Here is a 25,096-nt window from a genome sequence, read left to right as displayed (position 1 = left end):
AACTTCACTGACTTTGGGCTTACCTGTCAGCTTTGCTGTCATGCACTGGTTGGTTGATTTTTCGTGGCTCTGCCTGAGAATGTTTTTTGAATAGTTCCTTCTGTGGCTGTTGGTGCCCTAGATTTGTGAAACCACTGCTCCTTTTGAGAAACTCTGAATCCCTGTCTGTTCAATGTAGATGCCATCCAGGCTTGCAGTTGGTACAGGCAACTGGAGGAGCCCAGTTCTCTTCGAGCCTAGTCAGCAGAGTCTGGAGTAGCCCCTCTGCACAGATGCTCGTGGGTTGGGTTTTCCCTGCTAGGCCAGGTTTAACCTCCTCTGTCTGTGTTCTTCACTGTCAAGCCTAATGATGCAAGTGCACACCAGCCAAAGTACAGTCTGGGACACTGGATTTATCCTTCTGTGGTGGCACTTGACACAGTATTTATACAAAAATCACTGGAAACAAGGGCCTGGGGATCACATTAGTTTCAGCCAGCTGAAACTGGTGGGCAGTGTGCTGTGACTGCAGCTCTGTCTGCAGCTGAGGAGCCTGAAGGTGCAGAGGTTCCAGAAGACTTCAGTTGTACTTGGCTAGCTTGTCTAATGATGGTGTTGGAACAGGTTAATGGTGTTTTTAAAGAAAATGCTATATTTGAGATACCAAAAGCAAATTTCCAGATAAGCGTCTATTACATTCTCTTTGCAAAACTGCAGAAATCATCTCTGCCTCCTGCTTCCTTCGATCAATATTCAAAACACTGTCTATCTTAAGCAGTGTGAAACTGAGGAAGTGTCACTGAATATGACCCTAACGCATCAACCACAAAGGTTGCACTTTAGATTTTATGTTACAGCTTGTGATTGCTCATGTATCTAAAATTTGGCAACAGATGGATAGTATTTTTTTTAATGCATAACACTCCTCTGTCCCTATCTCAGTACTTAACACTACTGCAGACATCTTTTCAACAGAGCTGTGCAGTTATAATCAATAATATGTGAGCTGATGTTTCTGCTTAGTAACCTACAGCCACTTAAATGCCCTTCTGAAGTATTTTGACCCCTGGAGACAGCTGCTTTAGTACAACCATTTCCCCTATTGAAATGGAGATATTTGCAATTCAGCACAGCTGGGACTTGAGACTGGAGAAGCAGATTCAAATAGGCATCAAGTCTATATGTCATGCTATTAAGGGGCAAGACCGCTGCAAGGTTTAGCAGTGATTTTGAATGATTTGTCAGTTTAGTGCTGTTCTAGTCTGATTGACATTAAGTTGCCAGAACTTAAAGGATATCAGACTCTAATGTTAATTGTACACTTTCTTTGTAATTAGGTTTTAATTCCAGTGTAGAATAGCTATTGAAAGTAGGATTTTACTGTATTTCATTAAAAAAAAAAAAACACAGTTAAGATACAGTTCAGAGAGACTGGAAGTTATTTGAATGGATTGATTATTTTTTTTTCTCTTCTGTCCTTAAGGCAGAAGAGGGACAGTCAACACTTTCCAAGATTGAGTGTTAAATTAGTGCAAGTTGCAGGTAAGAAGAAATAGCTATCTTTGTGTAGAAGGTATTTTAACTCACCAGGGCAGGTCTTGGATTCATCCTGTTAGGTTTGTGGTGTCTTAATATCACAAAATCAGAAGAAAATATGCTAACATTTTTAAAAAGTTATCAATGACAGACGTTATTCCAATGACCAAACATATTTCATACAAGATAAATGTGAGAACAAGCATTATGTATATGTATGTGTGTCTGTGTGCAGATATATTAGTTTGTACTTGGATATATGTCGTTTACACAATATGTGAGACAGTTGTTTTGTAGGTCAGGGTTTAGGAAACGGAATGTGACTGAAAGTGCTCTTGTAGTTTAGCAATCTCCAATCTCATGGTTTGCAAGGCTTTGCCAACATATTCTTTGGGATGTCATTTATTTAAACAGAGGGTGTAAGACTTGGTTACCAGTTTTCACTAGAAGTTAAATTAATAGGCAAGAATAAATGAAAGAGTAATCGGAAAGTGTTGCTGAATAATTTTTTTTCACCTTACCTTGTCCTTAATTCCTTCCCACAAGAAAAACAAATATGCTTGGGAAAAGCCAAAATACAGAACAATGCATCATATGCTGACAATGACTGAATTTGGCTTCTTTGGATGGAGGAGGAGGAATTGAAAAATAAAGGTCTTCAGGTAGAGAGACTAATTTATACTCCCAAGCTGATCTATACTATTTAGCACAGGGAAAAGAAAGGAGTTATAAATTATGAATAAAAAGAACTGCTCTCTTATGTCTTCATAGTTTTATTCTTTCAAGCCATTAAGTGTAGGCTCTGAAACCTGCCAAGATTTATGGCTGGGTGTAGAAATACTGCCTTACTTTCAGATTAAAACAGCTAGCAGTGGTAAATCAATACATGCACGTCTGCAGACCTGCCATGAGTTTGGCTTATAAATACATATTAGCATTCATCTGGTTTAATTTCTCATTTTCCCAAATGATTGTCTTGATTAGGGATAATTTCTCAGTATGAAAAAAAGGATAAGAGAAATTGCTAGACTGTAGAAATAATATTTCAGACTTGTAATTTGAACATGTTTGGAACTTTATTATTTTGCTTGCAAATGAATTATGATTTTCAAATAGCCCCCGTATCTTTCATGGCTATGTGAAACTCCTCTCATTTTTTTTATATTCATTCTAGGAGTCACCCGACTATGATAAATTTTTTTCAAAGAATATTGCTTCAGTTTTTGCTTTCAGTTGTGCATAAAATGCAGATTTTATTTTTCAATGCTGTACTCTTAAGGTATAATTTGTGTCAATTCTGTAGTGTTAGATTAAGAGAACAACAAGGTGAGACCGTTTGCTTTCTTAAAATAACGTGGCTTTGTTCTTCCATCTTGTAGCTGTAGGAAACTGTAACTCCCTCTTGTATACCTGAATAACCTTGCTAGTAGATGTACAGGCAAATTCCTGCAGAGAATGTAGTTTGTCCTATGTTTTTTTTTTATTAAGACCCAGTAGTACTAAAAAGTAGGTTACCCAATAATATCCAGATATCTTTTGAATTAACTATCTGTTTTTGTAAAATCAGAATTCTTCATAGTTTGCTCTGCTAAATGGCATGCTGAATGATACCGATTAGAAAGTGAGACCTCTTGATTTTTTTTTTTTTCCTAATGTTATAACACCTACTGGTAATTTCTTGTGTGAATGTCTGAATGTATGTTAGTTGATTTGTGATAATTTATTATAATTCTGAGATTTATTGTTTCTGGCTGTCTGAATAACTGCACAAATCATTTTAATATGATAGATCTTCAGTTCTGTGTCTTATGGTAGAACTTCCTCTAATGCTTTTATCAGAAGAGTACTTCATGTAAATTACAATATGCTATATTGGAAGTGGAATAGTAGCAAATCAGTTTTTAACCATTCAGTCTAATTTATGCACGTCGGTTCATATTCTGTCCAACCCTAAAATATATTTCTCAAAGAACAATGCCACATAATTTAGAAGAAAAGAGCAGAGGGGCCTTTCACTAATGTTGGTTATCAAACTCAGTAGAACACTGGCAGGAAACACTGCTAATGTCAACCAGCGTTTGTGTCCCTGCAAACAGATGTTTGAAAATGTAATGTAACTCTGTGTAGTTCACACCTTTTAAAGTCCTTTGCATGTGAGTTTTCAAATGGATAAATAGAAAAATCTCCTAAAAGTGTAGTCAAAAATAAGTTATGAAGTGTTTACTTAGTTCTCCTGAACTGTTGATTTCACAAACTATAAAGATGATATTAAATATAAACAATTTCCTTTTCTGCAAGAGCAGACACTTTAGTCATTGCATTACCGTAATTTTTATTTTCATTCAGTTCAGGAGAAAGCAAACTATGGTTACTTAGACAATACTCGCACTTCAAAGTGTGTCAAAGAGGAAAATCCGTTTGTGTTTCTGCTAGGTTATTTATCCTGCTTAACCTGTAAACTGTAAAGTAACAAGGCTGCTGAACTGATAGATAGCCGAGCAGATGGTTCAGAGATTATGCTAAATCACCCCAGCTTGTCAGAAGTCAGGTTGGGTTACTGCAGGGGCAGTGGCTGCAGGAGACACTGAGTGGGATCATTTTTCTCAGTTTATTGCTTGAATTTCCATTTTTCTTCACAGCATGAGACCTCTTACGTCTTTACGGGTAAAACATGTAATCAACAAATTTAGGACCAGCATGTTAGTATCCTGGCTTTTATAAGAATCATTTGGATCATCAGAATCTTTAGGTGTCTGTGACATAGGAAAACTGGCGTCCTGAGAGGTTGGCTCTGCCACTTCTGCTGCTGTTGCTTTCTCCTTGTTCAGTGTCTAGAGCTGTTGCTTTGGTCTCTCCCTTCCATCAGGTTGATTTTTCTCTTGCTAGCATGTGAAAGATTAAATGGAAATTAAATTCCATATATTTTGCAGCAAAAATGTTGCAGCTGAGCAAGGATAGGCCAAGATTCAGGGCTTTGAAAAAAATCTCACCCTGAAGAGTAGGTGATTATCAATCGTAGTTCTGCCAAATACCTGTATTCATATACTCAGTGGAGTGACCGAAGCAACAGATGCTGAGAAACTTGTCAGAGCCCAGAACAGAAGTTATAGGTTCACCCTTCAGAATTTAACATTTTCTTTTAAATTAACAAAAAAAGCCCCAGAACAAACCCTAATGTAAAGACGTAATACTTAGTTTTTTAAATCTCTCATATTTTTTTTTGTTCTACTGCTGTTTTATTTATCTCAAAGTAGCATCAGTTGAATTCTTCTTGATTCCTGACAGGGAAGACTATGAGAGCCTTCCTGCCAACTCGAAAAGCTCTTTGGGAGGAGGCTTCATGGATTTTTATTTTGGTTTTTTCCTTTCTCTGTGATTTTGTCGTCACAGTCCTGAAGAATAACTGTTTTCCACATTTTGCAACATTGTTAACCTTTTAAAGTAAAAATAAATAAGCATGGCATTATTTGTTGATTTAAGATTAGTGGAGTATACACCTCTGTAGGGAATTGTTGGAAATCTGTTGATTTAGTACACAGTAGAAAGCCACATTAGGAATGCTGTTTGAGCATCAACTGTAATATGTCTTAAACATTTTAAATACCTAAAGATATTAAAAAAAGCAATTTTCCTCTGTTGTGCTAAATGAAAGGCCATTGTACAGCAAGTTGCACTTTTAAGATAATCAATTTGTTGTGCAAAAGGAGCGTACTAATTGAAAAACCTTTGCAAAATGTCATAAAAATAGCTGAGGATGCTAACAAGACTTTTTCCTCTTGACTTTCGGTCAACTTCTAAGGAATGGATATAGATTATTAACATCTCTACAAAGCAAGAGGAAGCAAACATTTCCTGATTCTAAACACATTTCTTCCCTATCCTCACAGCTCATCCTCAGCTAAACCAGGAAATAACTATGCTTAAGAAAAACAAAATAGGTAGCTGAAAAATAATCGTCTCCAAAAATCATCTTCCTGTGTGTAACTTTGCTATTCTTTCAAGTTTAAAATTTCTGGTTCTTTTTAGTTATGGAGTAGTTACATTTGTGTAGAGCTTGTACACTATAAACCAAATAAGTATTCATGAAATAGTGCTTTTTATCATTAAAATTAATACTGTCCAAGAAGATGAGAAGGCATTTGTTCACACTACAGCAAGTTGTGTGTGTCCGTTATGCTGAGCATCTGCTCTTCTACAGATGGATGACTGTAAGAGCTGATCTGATTTTGCATCTGGTTTTGCTACATTTCATTACTTATTGATGAAATCTGGAATTGTAACCTAAGCCTGAAGAAAAGATTGTACATACCACAGTAAAACTAGTTTGTACTAGTATTGATAATCATCAGTAATGATGATGATGATACATGCTTTTATCCACCGATTCTTATTGAAAACATAAATATACAAAACTTCAATGAAGAATTAAAGGTAGAGAGGTTGTGAAGAAAGCTTTCTTGATCTTGTGAAAAATTTACAGCAGCATGTAAGGCTGTCGAATTGACAGTAAATCCAAAGATCTGTGGGATTGGGGTGACCTTTTTGTGGGGAGGAGGGGGTTGTGTTTGTGTGGTCTTTTGTGTTTTGGTGGGTTTGTTTGTTTTTGGTGTGTGTTCAGGGCTTTTTTAGTACACAGATCCTAACTCATCAAAAATAGTCTTTATGTTAATGGACAAACAGTAATTTTAGTAATTTCCTAAAGACAATCAAAACAGGAATTGGCCTCCATAATAATAAATTCTGACTTATTTAGAAATTTTGTCTCACAAGTAAAATAATAAAAAATGACAAGAACTACTTGGATATCTGGATATTTTGAAAATACCATCTTTCTCTCTGAAGTACCAGAGAGTCAGAGAGGCTATTAATAGGAAAGAAAGGAAGTAGTTTTGTGTCAAAACCACATGTCCCTTTGACAGAAAGTCATCATCACTGTAACTTACATTTAGGTTCATAAGGAAGTCCTGTTTTGCATGTAGTAGAAAATATGATCCAATGCCTGAAAAAGAGCACATCTGGCTGAGCTGGTTAACCCAGTGCTTCAATATCTGAAGCAAGTACAGGAGATTTTGCGGGACAAAGCAAATTAGTCAAGTTTGTAACAATTTCAAAACACAAATCGTACTAAGCTGGATTATGCATACCTGTTAACTGCACAAATAAATCCAAGAAAAACATAACTGCAACTTTTTATGTAATGTTTAATTATGTGCTAAAAATAATTGGTCCAGCTTTTGGTGGTAGGTACTCTTTATGTTCTGGTAGCAAATCTTCAGGTTTGTGATGGCCATAAAGCAATTGCATGATGCCAAACAGTTTGTCAAAGAACAGTGTGTCTTCCAACAACAGAAAACAAAATACGGACAGAATGTTCTCAGCAATGTCTTCTTCTACACTAGGGCATAGATGTGGTGAAGAAGAATTTAAAAATGGAAACCATATGGTTTGATTCTGTTCTCCAAACTCAGTATTCTGCTGGACTGAATGAATTTATTTATGAAGTTTTTGTAAAAGAACATTAACCTGTAATTAAGTAGCAGAATTTAAATAGGTTATCACAAGGACTACCAGTATTGTATTGACAATTATTTTCTGAAATTGCCCTTATTGGGAAATTAAAAATTTGAGACATGGAGAGACAAAACTTTCCTGTGTTTATCTACACTTAAAAGGGAACAAGGGCTTAAGGTTCAGTACACCACTTTCCAAAGATGCAGCAAAGAGGGAGAGGTATGTGAGCCAGATAAAACCTTTTGTACTGCTCAGGGGTGGGTTTTGGATTCAGCAGAAAAGATTGCTGTGGCTAATTATGTTCCCTTGGCCGCGCTGTTGGCTGAGAAGTACCCTGAACACTGTAGAAGAGCAGTGAGGTTTGGGAGCCAGCTGTGCCAAGTCAGCTCTTGCTGACAGCTCCCTTGACTCTTTGCCTCAGTTACACGGAATTTTCTTCGCTCCTTTTGCACCAGGTGGTGTAGAGGATCTGAGAAGTGCAGCACAGGCGTGGCCATCCCATGGACTGCTCGGGAGCCTCCAGTGCAGGTCTCACTTGAGATGGATGGGTTGGGCTTCCGCATAGCCTACAAGTGACAAAGACTGTGGTGGGGGCTTGGCTATTAAGACCAGTAATTTCATGTAAGTGTTTTGGCTATACTGTGCAAAATAGAATACTCTATGTTTCGGGAGATGAGGATGCTGCCTTAAAAGTTGCACATCGCTGATTTGCAGAAGTCAGTGTTTGTTGTGTTTGTTACATGCATTTATTTAGGGTCATACTGAAGGATAATATTATTCCTTTTCAAGCAGGAATTTACTCCATTTAGAGCCTATGCATGGTGCCCACTGACCATGTTGGGCATTGAAGAAGAACATGTCTGAATAAGAAAGTGGGTGGTTTTTTTTGTTTGTGTGGGGTTTTTGTTTTGGTTTTTGTTCTTTTAAGCTGGTATAGAAATTAAGCATCCCTACCTGCATGTTCTTTTTAGTGTTGCAATTAATATACAGGAATAGCTTTAGAAGTATTTGCTTTATCTGTTTTCTTCTAGTTATCTACCCTAGTCTAAAGCAACGTTTATTTTGATGTCAATCCATTCAGCATCTGCAATGTATTTTAGGATTAACTGATCTGCTCTGCCACATGGTCCTTGTTGCCAGATCTGCCTGTTTGTTGTGCTCTCTCTCATCTTTGGTCACCTGGTGAGAGTAATGGCTTACTGAAATTTTTGTGTTCAGCCAGGTTCTCTTTTCTTTCACAATTCCACCTGATGTACTCAGAGCCACTTAAATGTGATGAAATCCATGCCTGGTTTTACCACAGAAATAAAGAACATTCCATGAAGGGCAGTGATAAAATGCTAAGATGTAAAAATTAAACTAGAATAAACATGGAAGATATGTGGCATTGTTTCTGCATAGCAGAGGAGTTCTGACAGCACTACAGTAATGCAAGGGATAGCAGCAGGATCTCTAGGAATGCTCTTTTTACAGCTGAACTGGACTTGAGCAAAGAGAGAACACTGCTCATCTTCAACATGAAGTTCTGGACAATTGAGGACGCAGCAGCTCTAAAAGGGAAGGACTTCCTATGGCAGCAGGGATCCTTCTGACATGTTAGTGTCTGGGTCGGTGTCAGGTGGTAGACAAACCCTTCACAGCACAAACTGGAAGGCAGTTTGAAAGCACTGCAAAAGGAAGCACTGTGAGCTTGGTGGTATGAGGTATATTACGTTAAGCTGTTGTGCACAAAGATTTTAACAATTCATTCCAGACAACCCCTATCAAGCCTCTCACTGCCTGTTCTTATTGTACCTCCCCTAATGCACACACAGATAAGTTCTTTCAACACTCAAAACAGCGCTTGTCGCAGAGACTTTAAGCTACTACGTTCTCCATTCTTTGATATGCTCATGATGGCATCTTATCACCCTCACATTTGCAAGTATGTTTGTTATAGTAGCGGATGTACAAAGGGAGAAAAATAAATGCTGGTTCAGTTTGATCCATGTACTTAGTTTTCTAGGGACCCTTTTCTTTCATCATCACAGAGGTCACCAAAACTAAGCTTCAGAGATGTTTTAAATGTCAAAAAGTGTTCCTAGCTATTTGTAATAAATCTGTCGATGTGATTATTTGTACTGGGTTTGACCATATTGCTGAACAATGTGATTTTTAAAAAGTGTATGTTCATGCTGTGCTTCAAACCTTCCACTTCAAAAGTATCTAGTTAGACAAAGGTATGGTGCTGTGTTTTGACATTCGTGTTGCCTGGCAGTAGATCCTGGGGCAGCTGAGACGGAGGGGTAACCCTTTCGTTTCTGCATAAAGAATGTGTAGTGGGCAGCAGTAAGCATTACCCTATTAAACAGCAATCTTCCTCATTTGGCTTTTGAACAAGTTTCTTTTTTATCTCTTATCCTAATATACATTTGTATTGGTGTTCTGTACTATAATGATAGCTAGTACACTGGTACAAAGACTGTTACTGAACATACTCCTTTTAATCCCATAACCAAAGCACCCTGGCAGTTATTTACCTGTCTCTTACCCAATCCCTCTCTTCCTTAATACATTAGTTGACTTTGGTATAAGTGCTGCATAGAAAAGAGGTGCAAAGCTGATAACATCTTTCCACCTCCAAAGACAATTCAGACTAAAAAAAACCAACCAAACAAAAAAACCCCCCAAAAAACCACAAACCAAACAAAAATCCCACAAGCAAAAAAAACCCCTCTTTAGTGCTGCTGAACATTCATTTGATGTTATTTTGGGGAGAAAAATAATCTACTTACTAAGGAATACCCAGTTGCTTGTCACAAGCCGGATTAGCAGTTATTTCTCAAGATTAGCACTGTTAACTGAAAAGAAAGTGTATTTTTAAAAATTGCTTTAGAGGAGGGGGAATGAGCAATTACCAACCATTGTAGAAGTGATGCTACCAACCCTGAGAGATACGCTCTGCCTTAGGTAACAAGTCTTGAGAAGTGTGCAGGAAGGTGTTGGAGAAGAAGAGTAGCCTCAGCAGGGTACCTAAGACAGCTTGATGTGTGTGAGCTTTGGGAGGAATTATGATCTCCAGGCAAGACCTAACATCATAGACATCTTTGGAATATACACTTTCTCTTGCTTGCTACATTCTTTTTTGTAAGCGGGCAGTACATACTAGTTTGCACCATGAGTTTGGTGTGTTCTATAGCTCATTGATGTCTGGTGGGTCTCGATTGCAGTTACAACTAACAAATGAATGCACGAGCCTGTGTTAACAGCATGTGCTGGTTTGACTGAAAATGAGCTAATTTTATTCATGCAGCTAGAAACCTTTCTTTTTCATAGCTAGCATGGTGATTATTTGGACTTAGTTTGAGAACAAGAGATAACACCACAGGACAGAGTTAATATTTTTAATTGCTCGGGTCTGAGAGCCAAGGACACTCTGAGCACTCTGCCCACAGGTGTGAGGCATTGACGAAGGGGGACATGGATGGGGTAGAGCTTGACTGACATCCAGACTGATCAATAAGAGTGTTCCATCCCATTAGTGTTATGCTTCATACTTAAGGAGAGTCGGGATCTTCTGGTATCTCTTGCATTCTCTCTGGCTTCTTGGCTTTCTTCGCTCTTTTAAGTTAGAGCCGGGGCAGTTCTGTTCGGAACTTCCGTTAGTTTAGCTTTTTGCCATCCTACCGTTTTGCAAAAACCTCTGGGCCTTTCTGCCTTTTTCCTCTTTTCTCTCACTGGGATCGACTGTTGGGACCAATTGCTGTTTCCTGGGACTGGCTGATCCATGTGGACCGAGTTTGTGAGGAATTGCATTGAGTATCTTTTATGTTCTATTTCTTTTATGTATATATATATATATATATATATTTACTAGTAGTGTATTAGTATTTTGTTGTTTTATTAAACTGTGTCTCTATCCAAGTTTCTGTCTCCCCTTTCTATTCTCTCCCTTACTTGGTGGTGTGGAGGGGGATGAGTGAGTGACTGTCGTGGTTGTGTTGCTAGCTTGGGTTAAACCACGACAAAGCAGTTTTAGGACTGCAGAATTCAGGAGGAAGGAAATAGATTTTTGTGACAGTCATCATTTGAAGGAAGCACTTATGAGGAACTGCAAGGAGTAATTTCCCCTGATATCAGACCACAGGGTGGGAACGAGGACAGGATGTATCCCTCTGCCCGGGCTGCGGTGGGGTAAACTGCATTTCTGTGCTTCTTGGCGTGAGTGAAGAGCTATAGCACTTGGGAGGGGTGTTCACAGGGAAAATTGTAGGAGAAATCCTGGCGATAGCTGCTATTGTTATACTGGTTCTCTGAATCGTTCCCAGGCTCACACTGCTGAAACTTCTTGGCAGTCTTCCATGGCAGCTGGTTCTTTGCAGGAGCTGTGCTACCTAGGACAGTGGACTCAACCACTAGTGCTCTTGCATGTTGGAAGACAGTCCATGAAGTGGTTGTAAGAACAGACATGCAGGCATATGTTTATGGGCTGGCGTGTGTCAGCATCTGTGGGCCAGCTCAGTCCACAGCCAGCTCCTGACCCTCCTCCATGACCAGACTGGCTGAGAGCTGCAGTTACTGTGTTCACACAGATACCCAGTGCTGTAGTTTCTCACTTTCTACACTTCCAAGAACTGAAAGAGTAGCAGGGATGAGATAATATTTCAGGTATTTTTTTTCCCACAAAAGGTTGTGTAGCTCTTCACTTTAAGAAGCTTAGGGAAGCTGGTAGGGTATGGAGAATGCTGACTGTCAAATATAATGCTGTGTGCAAGTGGCTCGGGAGATGAGAATTTAATGGATCTTGAGTGGCACTGTCCCTGAATTGCTTGCCTTTCTTGTTTATAACATATACATTTACTCTGCACTCTGAGAAATGCTGGAGAAAGTTTCAGAAGTTTTGACTCAGGAGGTATAGAGCTTTCTAAATGGAATGACATATCTGGAAAATAAGTGGTACTAATAAGGAATTACCTGCTTCAACTTTTAGGCACAATTTGTGTTGCTCATTACAGCTTCTAGCAGAATGTATTTAGGCATGCACTGATTTTCATTGATGCGTGTACATTCTCAGGCTATAGATGGATAGTTCTATTTTGTATCAGTGTAGATGCTCACCATTTCAGATGCAATAAGGAAGCTAACACCTATTGTCCCAGGTTTACCCCTTTGCAACTATTTGAAGCTAAACAGTAACTCATTGAATAAACAGCAGGTGCTTGCAACTGGTCACAAAGAGTGCTAACTACACTGAAACATGTAATTTGATGTTCTGTAGGGGGAAAGTACTTTGTAAATAGGTTTCATCCTTGAATAACTCACTTTGCAAGTGAAGAGTTATTTGAGTAACCTTAATTAACTAAGCTTAACTTTATTTATTATGCTTCTCATATACTTCGAAGAACTTTTAAGAGTAATATGGCCACTTCAGAAATGGAGTTAGTTATCTTTCGAAATAATATGATTTTGAAATGGTGCTCTGTTGAAGTTATATTTAGCAGTTGAACTGGCAAAGCTTCATTTTTCCTCAAATTCCACTTTCTTATTCTAATAACATCTATCATAATTTTCAGTTCATTTTGTGTTCTTGTACAATGATAAAGAACCTCTTAGCACACAGTGCTTAGGTATACCTGTTAATGTAGTAAGTTAGATTATCATGTGAAAACAATCTCATGTTGCATGGTTTTTCTGTTGTATACTTGCACACTGTATCAACTGCGGCTCACAAGGAAACGGAGGAGGTTGTGCTAAGGAATTTGGGAAACCTGTGCTCCTTTTTTCATTCCACTGCAGATGCAGGCCAAGGGAGTTGCTTTTTTAAATGGAAACTGGGATTTGACTTACAAGGAAAATTTCAAGTTTTCACCAGCAGCGACAAATACTGCTCTAAATTTGTTCAAAAAAAGTAATACTGATACATTTTGCAGAGCACTTCAGAAACAGCAATCGTTCTTGTAGCTGGGATTACTGTCCCCCAGTTTCCCGAGCTTAACTGCTCTTACATCTTGATGCTCACTTGTGGACTGTGTGGCAGATTGGCACCTGGACTGCCCAGTTACTGAGAAGCTGAGGAACAGGCAATGAATCTGTTTTTTGTGGTGGTGGTTTTTTTGTTGTTGTTGTTGTTTTTTGTTTGTTTGTTTTTTAAAGAAAAAAAGTAGAAACTTTCCTGAGAAATGTTTTTGTTTTAGTTGAAATTGTTTACATTTCAATTTCCTGTTTAAAAATACAGAAAAATGTTTACCACCTTTGCTGATAAGCTTTCATAAATCTTACTTGCACTGGTCACCTTCCAGAACAGCATTTTCAATCTTTTTCAGTGGGGAGGGGAGAAAAGAATCACAGAATCACAGAATGTTAGGGATTGAAAGGGACCTTGAAAGATCACCCAGTCCAATCCCCCTGCTGGAGCAGGGACTCCTAGATGAGGTTACACAGGAAGGTGTCCAGGCGGGTTTGAATGCCTCCAGAGTAGGAAACTCCACAACCTCTCTGGGCAGCCTGGTCCAGTGCTCTGTCACCCTCACTGAGAAGAAGTTTTCACTTCCCCCCTCCTATACCACATTAGTTAGCCAGGCTAACACTGACAACGCAGTTTCTCTGCTTTGTTTGGTATATAATACCGAAAGACTCCAAGCTTATGTCTAAAACATGGTTTCTTACATGTACCAGGATTTAAATTGTGTTGTATTCCTTTTGGTAAAGCACTTTTTCTCTGGCTTGTTTTGTGATTCTGCTGTGCCACTGAGAACACTGAATGGAACAAGTTCATGCTTGAAATTGATGGTCTTTTTGTCACTTCTATCTACATGAGTTTTCATTATACAATTATACAGTCTGTGTTATTCCATTTTGTTAAAAGTGAAGGGTAATAGGATATAAAATAATATGAATTTGGTATCTGTTGTATATAGGATGTTTTTTCTCATTTTTCTTACATATGTATAATACATTTTAGGTATGGGAAAATTGTATCCACAAAGGCTATTTTGGATAAGACGACAAACAAATGCAAAGGTATGTATGTTAGCCTTTATATTACATTAACCTGCAAGTCCCAATTGATTCTCTAAAATACACTAATGTTGAATTTTATGTACATTCAAGTTTTTGGTTTGGTTTGGTTTTTCCCATTCTTCCTCCTAACCTTCTTGCCCACGGTCAGTGTATTCAATACGTTTGCTTCCAGCAGAGCTGGCAGACAGCCTGTGTCTGTGATGCAGCCACGCTGGAGCGGAGCTGTTACGCACAGTGCTGGCTGGCAGTTCGCCTCTGTTTTAAAAACAAAAATGGAGTTAAAAGCAGCTTTTCCCCTTTTGCCTGGAGAAATGAGGGAAGCGTACAGAAGACCATTCAACTCTACTAAGCATCTGAAAAAATTATATGTTGTGGAAATCAGCTCCATTGATTAGAGTAGTTTAAAGCAGCACTTAATTACATGTTCCAGTACTCTAATTGTGTTTTGTTATATGCAATTGAATGTATTGGGAGCAAAGAGAAGGTTCATTTTCACCCGAGTAATTGCAACTGGAAAAAAGATACTAGAAGTCCTCTAGATAAGCTGGATGCATCAGTTCACTGATTTCCATCACTCTTTGCAATTACAGTGAGCTCATATCCAGCAACATGCAGGGTGAGAGAAGCTGTGGTAGTAGGCACTGAAATATCAGATTTCAGACTTTCTTTTTTACAATTAAGAGGATAATTTCTAAGCAAAGCGAAGAATTAAGTCAGCTGATCTAGCAGTGTTAATAAGCACAAAGCTCATGAGTGAGCGTAAAGCTGATAGGCAGAGGCAGGAGAGGAGAGTTCATCGTTAATCAAGATGCAGTTTTTACGCAGAACTTGGAAGCAGTGCAGGGGCATAGCTTCTTGACTCCCTGTCTTAAGCAATTAAAGGGGTGTGGACAGTTTGGAAACAGAAATTTCTAGTTTGTTGTTTTTTTTTTTCCCCAGCTTTTGTATGCAGGTGTCATCTGCGTGTATTGTGACGAGGAAGGATCATATGCCCTTTTCAATTATTTTAATTTACTAATACATATGTGATAGCACTTAACTGATTCATTCTGTCCATTCTGCCAGTTCCTGAAGATTTCAGTAGCTCTGTCAGTGATATAGAAATTCTCACATTAATGTTGTAAGAGATTTAAGCTGACTTTTCCAATATAGATTTTAAATCTTGTTGGTGAAAAGCAGTAGCTAACTGTCTGTTGTAACAATATACAGCAAGTTAAGGCTGCAGGGAAGCTCACTGCGTGTTGTTGAAATTACAGTAGCAACATAAGTAGGCAGAATGAAGATGTCTAACTGGAATTGAACCAAAATATTAACAGCTCTTTCCAGATTTAAGCTAACTGGAGCAACAAGTAATTGACTTCGTGTGTATTATCTAGAAGATGGCAAAGCCGGCTTTGGTGTTGTGCTTGGTGTCAGCATGTAACTTGGTCTGTATGGTGCCCTGCAGTGTGGTGGTGGCGATAACCTGGGCTGTCGTGGGTTTGGAAAGCTTGTTTGGGGTTTGGAAAGCTAATTTTGCCTTGGCAGCACAAAACTTGATGTGAGTGAATTCTGTTTCGTGTCAAGATTTAACAGTCCACAACACCATGTTACACAGAACAATATGCTGGTTCCTTCAGCTTCTTGCCATGTAAAATAAGCTTGTGCTGATGTACAAAGCTACATGAATTGGTTTTCCTGAGTTAAGAACTTCAAAGCTGATGCAGTTATTTTTTTACGCAAACATTTTGTCCTCATTATAGACACGCCGTAAGAGAATACTGTTACCTTCTGAAGAATTAATTCAATTTTCTATTCCTCTAGAGCTTTTTTTTAATTATTTTTTTAGTTTTTGTTTAGTTTTTTTAGTTGTCGAGCTTTTTCTTTGTTTTCTGTTAACCTAACTTACACATTGGAGAGGAATTTCTTTAATATTTGGGGCTGTTCACTGGTGGGAAGGAAGGGGTTGAAAAATACAGAATAAGGTTTGCAATAACATCTAGGAGAAGTAGCTTCCAAACTTTGACCGCCTTTTGGTGAGACCCGAGCATCCATCTCCCAGGTTGCATTAAAAATCCCAGCCTGTAACATCAGTGTCTGTGAAGGCCAAGATACATCGCTGGTCAGATGTCCTGGAATCCATGACCTGTACATTAGTGTTCAGAATAAGAAAATAAGTTACTGCAAATACATGGAAATTGTTGCAATTAACTTCAGGATTACTTCAACATTTAAAGTTTGCATTATATGGCATAGAAAATGCTTTCAGTATATTTTTTTTTACATTCTGGTTTCAGTAACAATAATGGGAGAACCTCCCTTGATTTCATTGAGCTGAGTTTTCACTCACTTTTTAAATTTAACTTTTATATACATACAATGAATTCACCAAAAATTGAGTTATGAAGCAGTAGGTATATGTCTTTTAAAGTAAATTCCTCTCCCAGTTTTGAGTAAATGATGTGTAACGTATAGGCTTATTGGTTACTTATTCAAACTGGTCTAAGAATTTAGTTTGGAAAAATGAAGATTATGCTTTACTCAGTGATCTCTATGATAAATAAAATTACGATGTCACATTTACTCTTGGAAGGTACGTATCTGATAACAAAAAGCCAGCCACCATGCTACTTGTTAGCAATTTGGACAAAATCCTGATAATGAGTGAACATGGATTTGTTCTGCTAGTGTAGGTCCCTACCAGGTCAGGGCTGAAGGACTTTGGTAGATCGGTTTCTTGGTTTTTTGGCACTATCATATAGAACTTGGGGGTTCAGTTTTTCTCTCTTCTCCAACAAGAAAATTGTATTAAATAACCATGCTAGTAGCATATGAACAGTTTGATTATAAGTTGGTTACTGTCTCATTAATTAAATATGATTTCTATTTCAGGTTACGGTTTTGTTGACTTTGACAGCCCAGCAGCTGCTCAGAAGGCAGTTTCTGCTTTAAAGGCTAGTGGAGTCCAAGCACAGATGGCAAAGGTGAGTTAAAATAACTGGCTAATTCTTGCATTGTGATGTGAAGATGAAAAGCTTGTACGTTAGCAGAGCATCAGCAATGTGAATTTTCAAGTTGCAGGCCCTTTACAGAGAGCACAGTCATCACGCCCCACATGATATACTATGATTACAAAACAGGGGCTTTCGACTGCTGCATCCCAAATAATTTCAACTAACGAAATAAAGAAATGTAGTATAGTAAAGCTGGCAAACTGGAGACGTGGATTTATCAATGTATTCATTATACTGTTTTCCATTGGCTTCATCAAAAGCAATAAATTGTAATATCTACAACACACTAAATGGTTTAAATGCAACATGTTGTTTCCTGGAACAAGTCAATAGTTGAAATACTTTACATCACAAAGGTATGAAAGGTTTTGTACCTTGTCTAATTGCTGTTCCTAAGGTTAGCAGCCTTGCAATTTGGGGATGAATTTTTAAGCACAGCATGTCAAAATTTAACCTTGTGACTTTTTCTTCAGCCTTTCTAGTATATTTTCTGTTAATGTAGGTAAAGCTTAAATCTGGCCATTCATGATCGACATCTTGAAATTCTTAGCCAACTCTTTGACAACCTATTTCTGCATCAGGGCAAACTCAAGTATTATTAAAAATAAAGAAGCATGATCGATCTTCTTTTTTCTCTCATTTTTACTGATCTTTGCCTCTGAACCAGGTTATTAGCCAAAAGTGATCTTCAGATGAGTGGTTTTTCAGCATAAGTTTCTGAAATCTATTAAATCAGGGAGATGATACATTAGTAATGATTTTGTCATCTGTTCTTGTTAGGTCAGATGGCCTGGTTCCAATAGAGTGCCATAAACACCACTACTAATTTATTCAATAAGAAAATATTACCAACATAATGTGTTCATATCATTTGTGGTACCTCTTACAGCATTTTTTTTTAGTTTGAAAATTATATCTAATTAAAAAAAAATCCAGTAATTAAATAGTGATCTCAGAGGCTTTTTTGAATAGTCGGCCACACATCTAGCAAATCTTTTCTAGTTATCCATTAGGTACGGATTTTTTTCAGATGAAATATTTTCCACAGCTTCTCAGCTGAGGAGAACAGTTAAGCTAACAACATAAAATGTCTTTGGATGGGTTCCAGCGCAACAAAATGGAAACCATATGTTTCATACTTAATGCATGTTTCATTACAACTATGACACAAACATACATGCTTACTGGAAAACACCTTTTTTTTAAATAAGGTTTTATGTATGCTTAAAAAAGAACTCCTAACTAATATTTAGTTTTTAGGTAATCACTTTAAAATATACACTAGATTTTTTAGTCCCTGTCTGCCATCTTATGGATTTGATATCAAGGTAGGAGGGCAGAAAAGAGACTGTTAAGTTACGTAAATCCATTTTGCTAATGAATTGCAATGTCTGGCTTAATTGTCTTCTTGAATAGACAGAGAAGCTCTAATAATTCACTATAGTTATCTAATGAATGGTTTCTTAATTTTTCCAATAGTATATTTTTCCGACTCATTTCTCTGACAGTTGCAATATTGAGAGTATTTCTTTCTGCTGGCGTTAATGAGAAAACGTGCACCATAGTACATGACAGTTTTGATTGATTTAACTGACATTGTGTCAAACTTGGTGACCTGTGGGAAATCTGTAACTATAAAATTTGCATTCCAGTGAAACTTGTTCTGCCTCTTAACATGGAAAGAGGGTTTGAATTATAAAAAACCCAACCCCAAAACTAACCCAATGAACAGTACCACAACAAATAGTCACAAGTGACTAAAAGTTTGAGTGCTTTGATTTGGCTGTTTTGAGCCATTGGATTTTTTTTGTTGTTGTTTCCTGGGCAGTGCTGCTCTCTTTTGGTCTGAAAATCCTACTTCCATTTGGATGCTCCAAGCTGGAAATTGGTCACTTATAGTTGTTTTGGCAAGTTTAGCAAATCAAACTCTTCGCAGGCAAGACACTATCAAAGTTTGTGTGTTTGTATATTTTTATTTAAATTTTATCCTTTATAGTTTTGATTTATATTTTATCGTTTTGCCCATTACCATCTGAAATGGTCTTTTTGAGGTGAAACTGTTTGGGCTTTAGCCTGAATGTCGCAGGGGAAAGATCTGGAGGACAATTTCTCAGCTGTCTGGCCAATGGATTTCCTCACTGACCACTATGGCTTCTTCAGTTTCAAAGAGAAATAAACACCCGTTGGCACTATTTGTCTGTGGGAAGGCATTGTTACTGGGCTGTGTCCTGGGTCTCACCCACAACACAGATCCTCAGTTTTCTCACCCTGCACCCAGATGCGGTGGTGGCCCCTGACCCGCAGCAGCCAAAGGAGGAGATGTTATTGCTGAAGCTTCGTTCTGACTCTGGCTGCAATAAACCCCTTTTCTCAGTGTCCTGTGGCAGCTGTATGTCAGTGACTTAAAAATTAGTCACATGAGCAAGGTCATCTACAAATCCTAGTTTAGTAGAAGTGGTTCAGATCATACATATTAAAACCTTTGTTAGTTTTATATAGATAACTTCAAATATTTGTTTTTGTGAGCTTTTCCTATCCATGGGGTTAGATCATGCTGTACTCAGTGGTCTGCTTCCAAGTTGACCTGACTCCAGAAAAATAGTCTTGCCCACTGTGTTTTGGCTATTGTTGAGCAGACCGGGAGGGCCTGGGGCCTGAGACAGGACTTCACACCACATCCTGCCAAATCTGTTCCAGGGGGTTTGCTGTTTCTGGAGAACTGACCATCATTTGAGAGATGTCATGTTATAGTGTCAGTGAAGAAACCCAGTGTCAGACCACGGCTCAAGAAACATTATGTCTTTAGTTATTCTGCTCTCTCTGAGATCTGAATTGGGAACACTTGACAAAGGCGCAGCAGCTTGGGAAGAGGTTTGTTCTGTGCTGGTTAACATTATCTTCCAGTCACTGCTGAAACAGAAATGCCTCCAACAATTCTTGTTGGTCAGATAATGCTGCTAAGAGCCCACATGAGATGATACTGCATTGCTGGGGATAGGAGTAGCTTTTGGACGGTAATTTGAAATGAGGGTGATGGGTTATTGCCCGTCTCCTCTCGTCACACTGACCATTGCCAGTGTTCAGCCTGGGCAGTCATCTTTTTCAGTGGGTACAAGTGGCCGTGGAAAGTGATCAGGAGGTGATGTGAGCTGTAGTGATGGCTGGCTTCTTTCAGGACCTGGCACAAAACCAATACCTTATCTCTTAGAGATAAGGTACAGATATATGTCCTGCAAGAGTACTGTTATTTCTAAGCTAGTTAGTAGCTGGCTGTCTAATTTTTATTTTCATTCATTTTAATTTCTTAAATTTCTTTGGTGTGATCAGTTTATTGTCCTTGCTCTTAGAGGAGTGCTTCGATAACAAACCAACAAGTTCAAAGGCTCTGATTTTGCAGAGCTGTGCATTCTTAGATAAGATTAGTAGTAATATTGAAAAACTCTGCCCATTTTCTTTGTTAGAAAAGTTGTTATAGTCACTGTCAGAGTGAACTTTCTGAGAAATGTCTCTCTTCTCTTCCCGCACCTCACATGTAAAATCAGTGAGATAGCTGTTCAGGTAGCAAATGACTTTGTATAGGAAGAAAGAGATACACAGAAAATCTGTTGTCTATTGGCATTTTCAATGTGTATTTAAAAACTTGAGAATCTGTAAGGGTCATTTTAGAGATGGTGAGGTCTAAATGCTATGGAGATATGAGTGACCTAAATCTTCGTAAGATTTTGACCTTGAACTTAAGGTATTTGAGTCAGTGTCAGCCAGAATTCTGTCTCATCAAATGGTATTCAGCTCAGTTCAACTGTAGTTCCTGAAGTAACTGTGTTTCAAATGATAAGAAAAGTGTTGCTTTCAAGTGGAAAGTTGAATTTGGTTCTTATTCTTCTGAATATAAACTAATGTGTAAATATAGAGGGTAGAAAAGAACTACTGAGTAAGAATGGTTAATAAAAACCACAGTTGTTCTCATCTTTCTATCTAGCAAACTTAAGCCAGGAGGAGAATGATTGTGTTTGCAGCCCAGATGAACTCAGCTAAAGAATATCTCTATTGTACTGATAATAACAAGGTAGAGATACACAACCAGCTGTAACACCAGCCTGGCTGTGGCAGCTCAGAGTTCATGAAGCGCTTACCAACTTCCTTCCTGGGGTGGCAGTGACATTTATGGAGCCATATTGTCTAGGTAGGTTAAAAAGTTCTTGAGAAAATGTATCTACTGAAACCGTTCTATGTATGGAGTTACCACTTTTTGCCAAGAGCTTGTAATGTACTTTGAGCGTCACAACCAGGATTAACATACATTCCAGAGTTCTCACAATTGTGTGTCAGCCCTGTCCTTAAAATTAGTCTACTGTCCTCCCTTTAAAATGATTTAACCATGCGAGTCCAACACAATTGTTACAGACTCAGTCACAGAATCATTTAGGTTTGCAGAGATCCTCAAGATCAAGTCCAACCGTAATCCAATGAGCCTGGTTCTCCAGACTCTATGTTATTGAAGACCTTGCCTTCCTTCATATCTCCTTTATTCTCTCTCTCTTATTAATAAGATTTTTGGTTCTTCCACAAGTACAACTTTAAGATTTTCAAGATCATAACTTAAACAAGTGATATTCATTCTTTTCCAGTTTGTGTTTTCATTATTTTTTTTTTCTATGGAAGCACAAACTCACCTTTAGTAAATATATGCCATCTATAATAGAACTCATTAAAGTAATCCATTAACGTGGAAGATTTCTATGGGCAATGAAACTCGTTAATTTGAGCCAAGAAATGCTGTTCCATATATGAATGTGCATTTTTGGGGGAAGACTTATTGTTTATCCATTCAGAAATTTCCCCCCATTTGCACATTTTTATGACTTCGGGCTTCAGATTCGTTATGTTATAATTTCCTCCTCCTTAAAATCTCCACTTCCACTGACACAATTAACTATTGTACTAATTCTCATGTTAACAACTTACTAAATGTTTTCAGCTATTTTAGGTTTGTGCAACAAAATAGGGCCAGCTCTAGAATTGCTTCTTATTAAAATTGTGTCAGAAGGATGCCTGTGATAACAATGCAAAGTATGTTGTACCATCATTTCCTAAGTCTTCCACCATTCTTAAGGTACAATTTCCATTTTCTGGAGAAGTTTGTTTGCCTTCAAAGCAACAGGCCAAACTCACTGAAGCTCATTACATAGGGGTGGTTTTTAGTTTGTGATAACTATTAGCCCAGTGTCCGAGTTCACATCAATCCTCCAGAACCCAGAGATTATATGAATTTGGAATCTTGGTGTTTTTAACTAATGGTTGCAAAGGCAGAACTGTGAAGCACTCCCCATAAGCGGGCAGCTTTATCTTTCTTTCCAATCAGTTTCAGTGCGGGAATGTTTTTTTAACATTCTTAAGTTATTTTAGATGACTTTTTTCCAAGGGTATTTGGAAAGGATGAACTGTCACCCTATATAAAGTGTGAACCGCACAGCAGGTGTGGGCCTTTGGGGAGGAAAAGGCTGCTTAGCCACTTGTCCTCATCTCTGTAAGGCAATCAAGGCTTTTTCACATCTATTTAATGCAATACATTAAAGGCAGTCTTATGTCGCTGATGAAGAACATGGTTTTAAATTAGTAAAAAATGAGAAGCAGGTAACTTTTATGACTTTCAATAATGTATTGCTTTCTGTACTTGTCTTCACTGCCGCAGTCTTCCGGAGAATTAAATCCGTTTTCATTCCTGCAGAGCAAAGTAAGAAAATAAGTTTAGGTTACCATGGTAGCTAGTGCACTAATCTAACGAGAGAAGGTAGGCATATTGCAATTTTTTTTATTCTGCGTCTGGGCTTCTGAATGCCAGAGAACAGATGACAGGCAAACAGGAGCTAACTCAAGCAGATTCCTCCAGTAGTTTTTAGCAACTGTTTTGTAAGAAAAGTTTTATTTTTACCTAGTTTGTAGTATTTTCTGTAGCCGATAGTATTAAGTCCTACTGTAATAGACTATTTTAAGTAAATATAATGATTTTCCTCCTTTTATTCATAAAAGTTCTTGAAAGCCATTATAAAATAAACAGACGGGAAGCCAAATTTTGCTTGCCTGGGGGCTAAATGACCATTATTTCAGGAATGGCATTTGCATTAAATAAGATGGCTAACAACCCCTTCCCTTGAATACACAGCTTATTGCAGTTAAAAATTATTTTTCATACAGTTCTTATTCCTCTTTATAATACAAATGTGCCTGTGAAAATGAACTAAATGTTTTGTTTATTAATCATATGCAATTCTGGAGAATAAGTGAAGATTATGGTAGTGATTTTTCCACTGAATTGTCTTGTTAGCAGTCTGTGGTCAGACAGTATTAAAACTGTGGCTAAAACAGACATATTTCAAGTGAGACACAGGCCAATTGTGAATTTTAAAGTAGTTTCTATACGAAGGCAGACAAGCATTTAATCCTTTCCCTACCAGCCAGAGGATCTTCCATGCTGTGAGCAGTGCCTAGTCACATGTTTCTGAATGGCGATCTGTTTGCCCTGACCTTACACAGAGCGAGAGAAAACAGATGTCTTATCGTTTTGCCAAGTTTCTTGCTTGCAATTTAGGAACAGTTCCACATGCACAGGGAGGTTTTGGTAATGTCTTTCAGATGATGGTAGAGCATTTCGCATTATGTAGGACTCCTGATCACCGCTTCTCTACACAGATTAGCATTAGCTGTAGATCATTCCTATCCCTTTACTGAGAAATACTGTATCTTGTAGTCAGCTTATTGAGTGCTGTAAGTGCTTTTTAGGAATAAGAAGTGCATTAATCTGCAAGAGCACTACATCTTTGTATTATTATGTTCTGCTAGAGAAGTTCTAGAGACCTGGCTAAAGGTGTTTTGTGATAAAAGACCGGTAGAAACTTGCTGATGTGAATTGCTAAAAATAAGACTTCCTAGTTTCCTCAGTAATACAATACTTATAGTAGCCCACAAGTTCCCTGACATTGCCCAGAATCTGAAAATAGGAGCTCTTTTAGTATGTTTCAGAATGTGCTGAAGGTTTTACTCACCGAGGAGACCCTGCATGAGATATGAAGAATCTTAAGCAGTTTTCCTGAATCGTGTAGAATTAAAAAAAAAAAAAAAAAAAATCTCGGTGATTCAGTGGTTTCTATTTTAATGTTAGCTTGCTAGCCTGAGGTAGGAAGCTTTCCACTGACTTCAGTGATTCTTTTTGATCATTCCCATAAAATAATACGAATAATTTAAAGATATTTAAGATTGCTAAAGTGAAAGCAGCTCATGTGATTTCATGGATTTTAAGCACAGGAGAAAACCCTACCTTTGAAAGCACTGGGAATGATTACAGTGTGTAGGCAAGATTTGAGCTGAGTTGTTATGTTTGCAGATATTTTTGCCAGTTTAACTTTTTTGCTGAATTCTAGTATAAGAATTATGAACCTCTGTATCGAAGGAATTATTTTTCTCTTCTGAAACTGAACTCTAATAACCATGTGAATTAAACTGTGGTGAGACAAGTTTTGGTAAGGAAGGGAGTCACAGAACTGAATGTATTAAACTACTGTTTGCCACAGAGACAGAAGGATGAGTTAAAAAGTTTGTCTCTCTCCTAACTTTCTGAATTTTTAACTGTTTAACCATTTTCCCTGCCAAAACCTTGTATAAAAGCAAACATCTGTTTGTACTATGCCTTTTGTGTAGGACAGGATAAAGATGGATCCAGAGTCCTCGTCGTGGTTGCCATTTGGAAGTCAGCTTGGAAATCCAAGGGGAAGGAAATTACTTGCTGCTTACGATCTTCCAAAACATACCCAAATAGCTGTTTTAAGGTTTAGTAGTCTTGTGGAGATGACAGAAGCTTGCACAGTGGCTGAAGTAATTAACAGGGCGAGAGGAAGTGTTTTGCACATTAATAGGTATAATTTTTCTGCTGCCAAACTGTATAAAATTCCACATGCACTCTAGAAAGAGTTCAGACTTGCTTTAGTATTATCTTGCTATTGTAAATGAGTTCTTTTGAGAACCAATGACAAGCTTTGTTTTTACTACAAAGAAGTTAATTAAATTAATCTATCCTGGGCTAG

At 37.9% G+C, this 25,096-nt stretch overlaps 1 protein-coding gene across 4 annotated transcripts in view; it reads left to right on the top strand.

Moving 5' to 3' along the window:
- RBMS1 (RNA binding motif single stranded interacting protein 1) overlaps positions 1–25,096 on the top strand; it is a 146,382-nt gene that overhangs the window by 94,089 nt on the left and 27,197 nt on the right. For all 4 annotated transcript variants that reach the window (XM_065840686.2, XM_065840684.2, XM_065840687.2 and 1 more), the window contains exons 3-4: positions 13,967–14,025; positions 16,897–16,988. In XM_065840686.2, the coding sequence (XP_065696758.1) occupies positions 13,967–14,025; positions 16,897–16,988 (151 nt within the window). The remainder of the gene's footprint in view (positions 1–13,966; positions 14,026–16,896; positions 16,989–25,096) is intronic.

This window comes from Patagioenas fasciata, chromosome 7, assembly GCF_037038585.1.
Source record: "Patagioenas fasciata isolate bPatFas1 chromosome 7, bPatFas1.hap1, whole genome shotgun sequence".
Lineage (NCBI taxonomy): Eukaryota > Metazoa > Chordata > Aves > Columbiformes > Columbidae > Patagioenas > Patagioenas fasciata.
The sequence above is the reverse complement of the archived record's forward strand: the minus strand, read 5'-3'. Positions and strand labels throughout refer to the sequence as shown.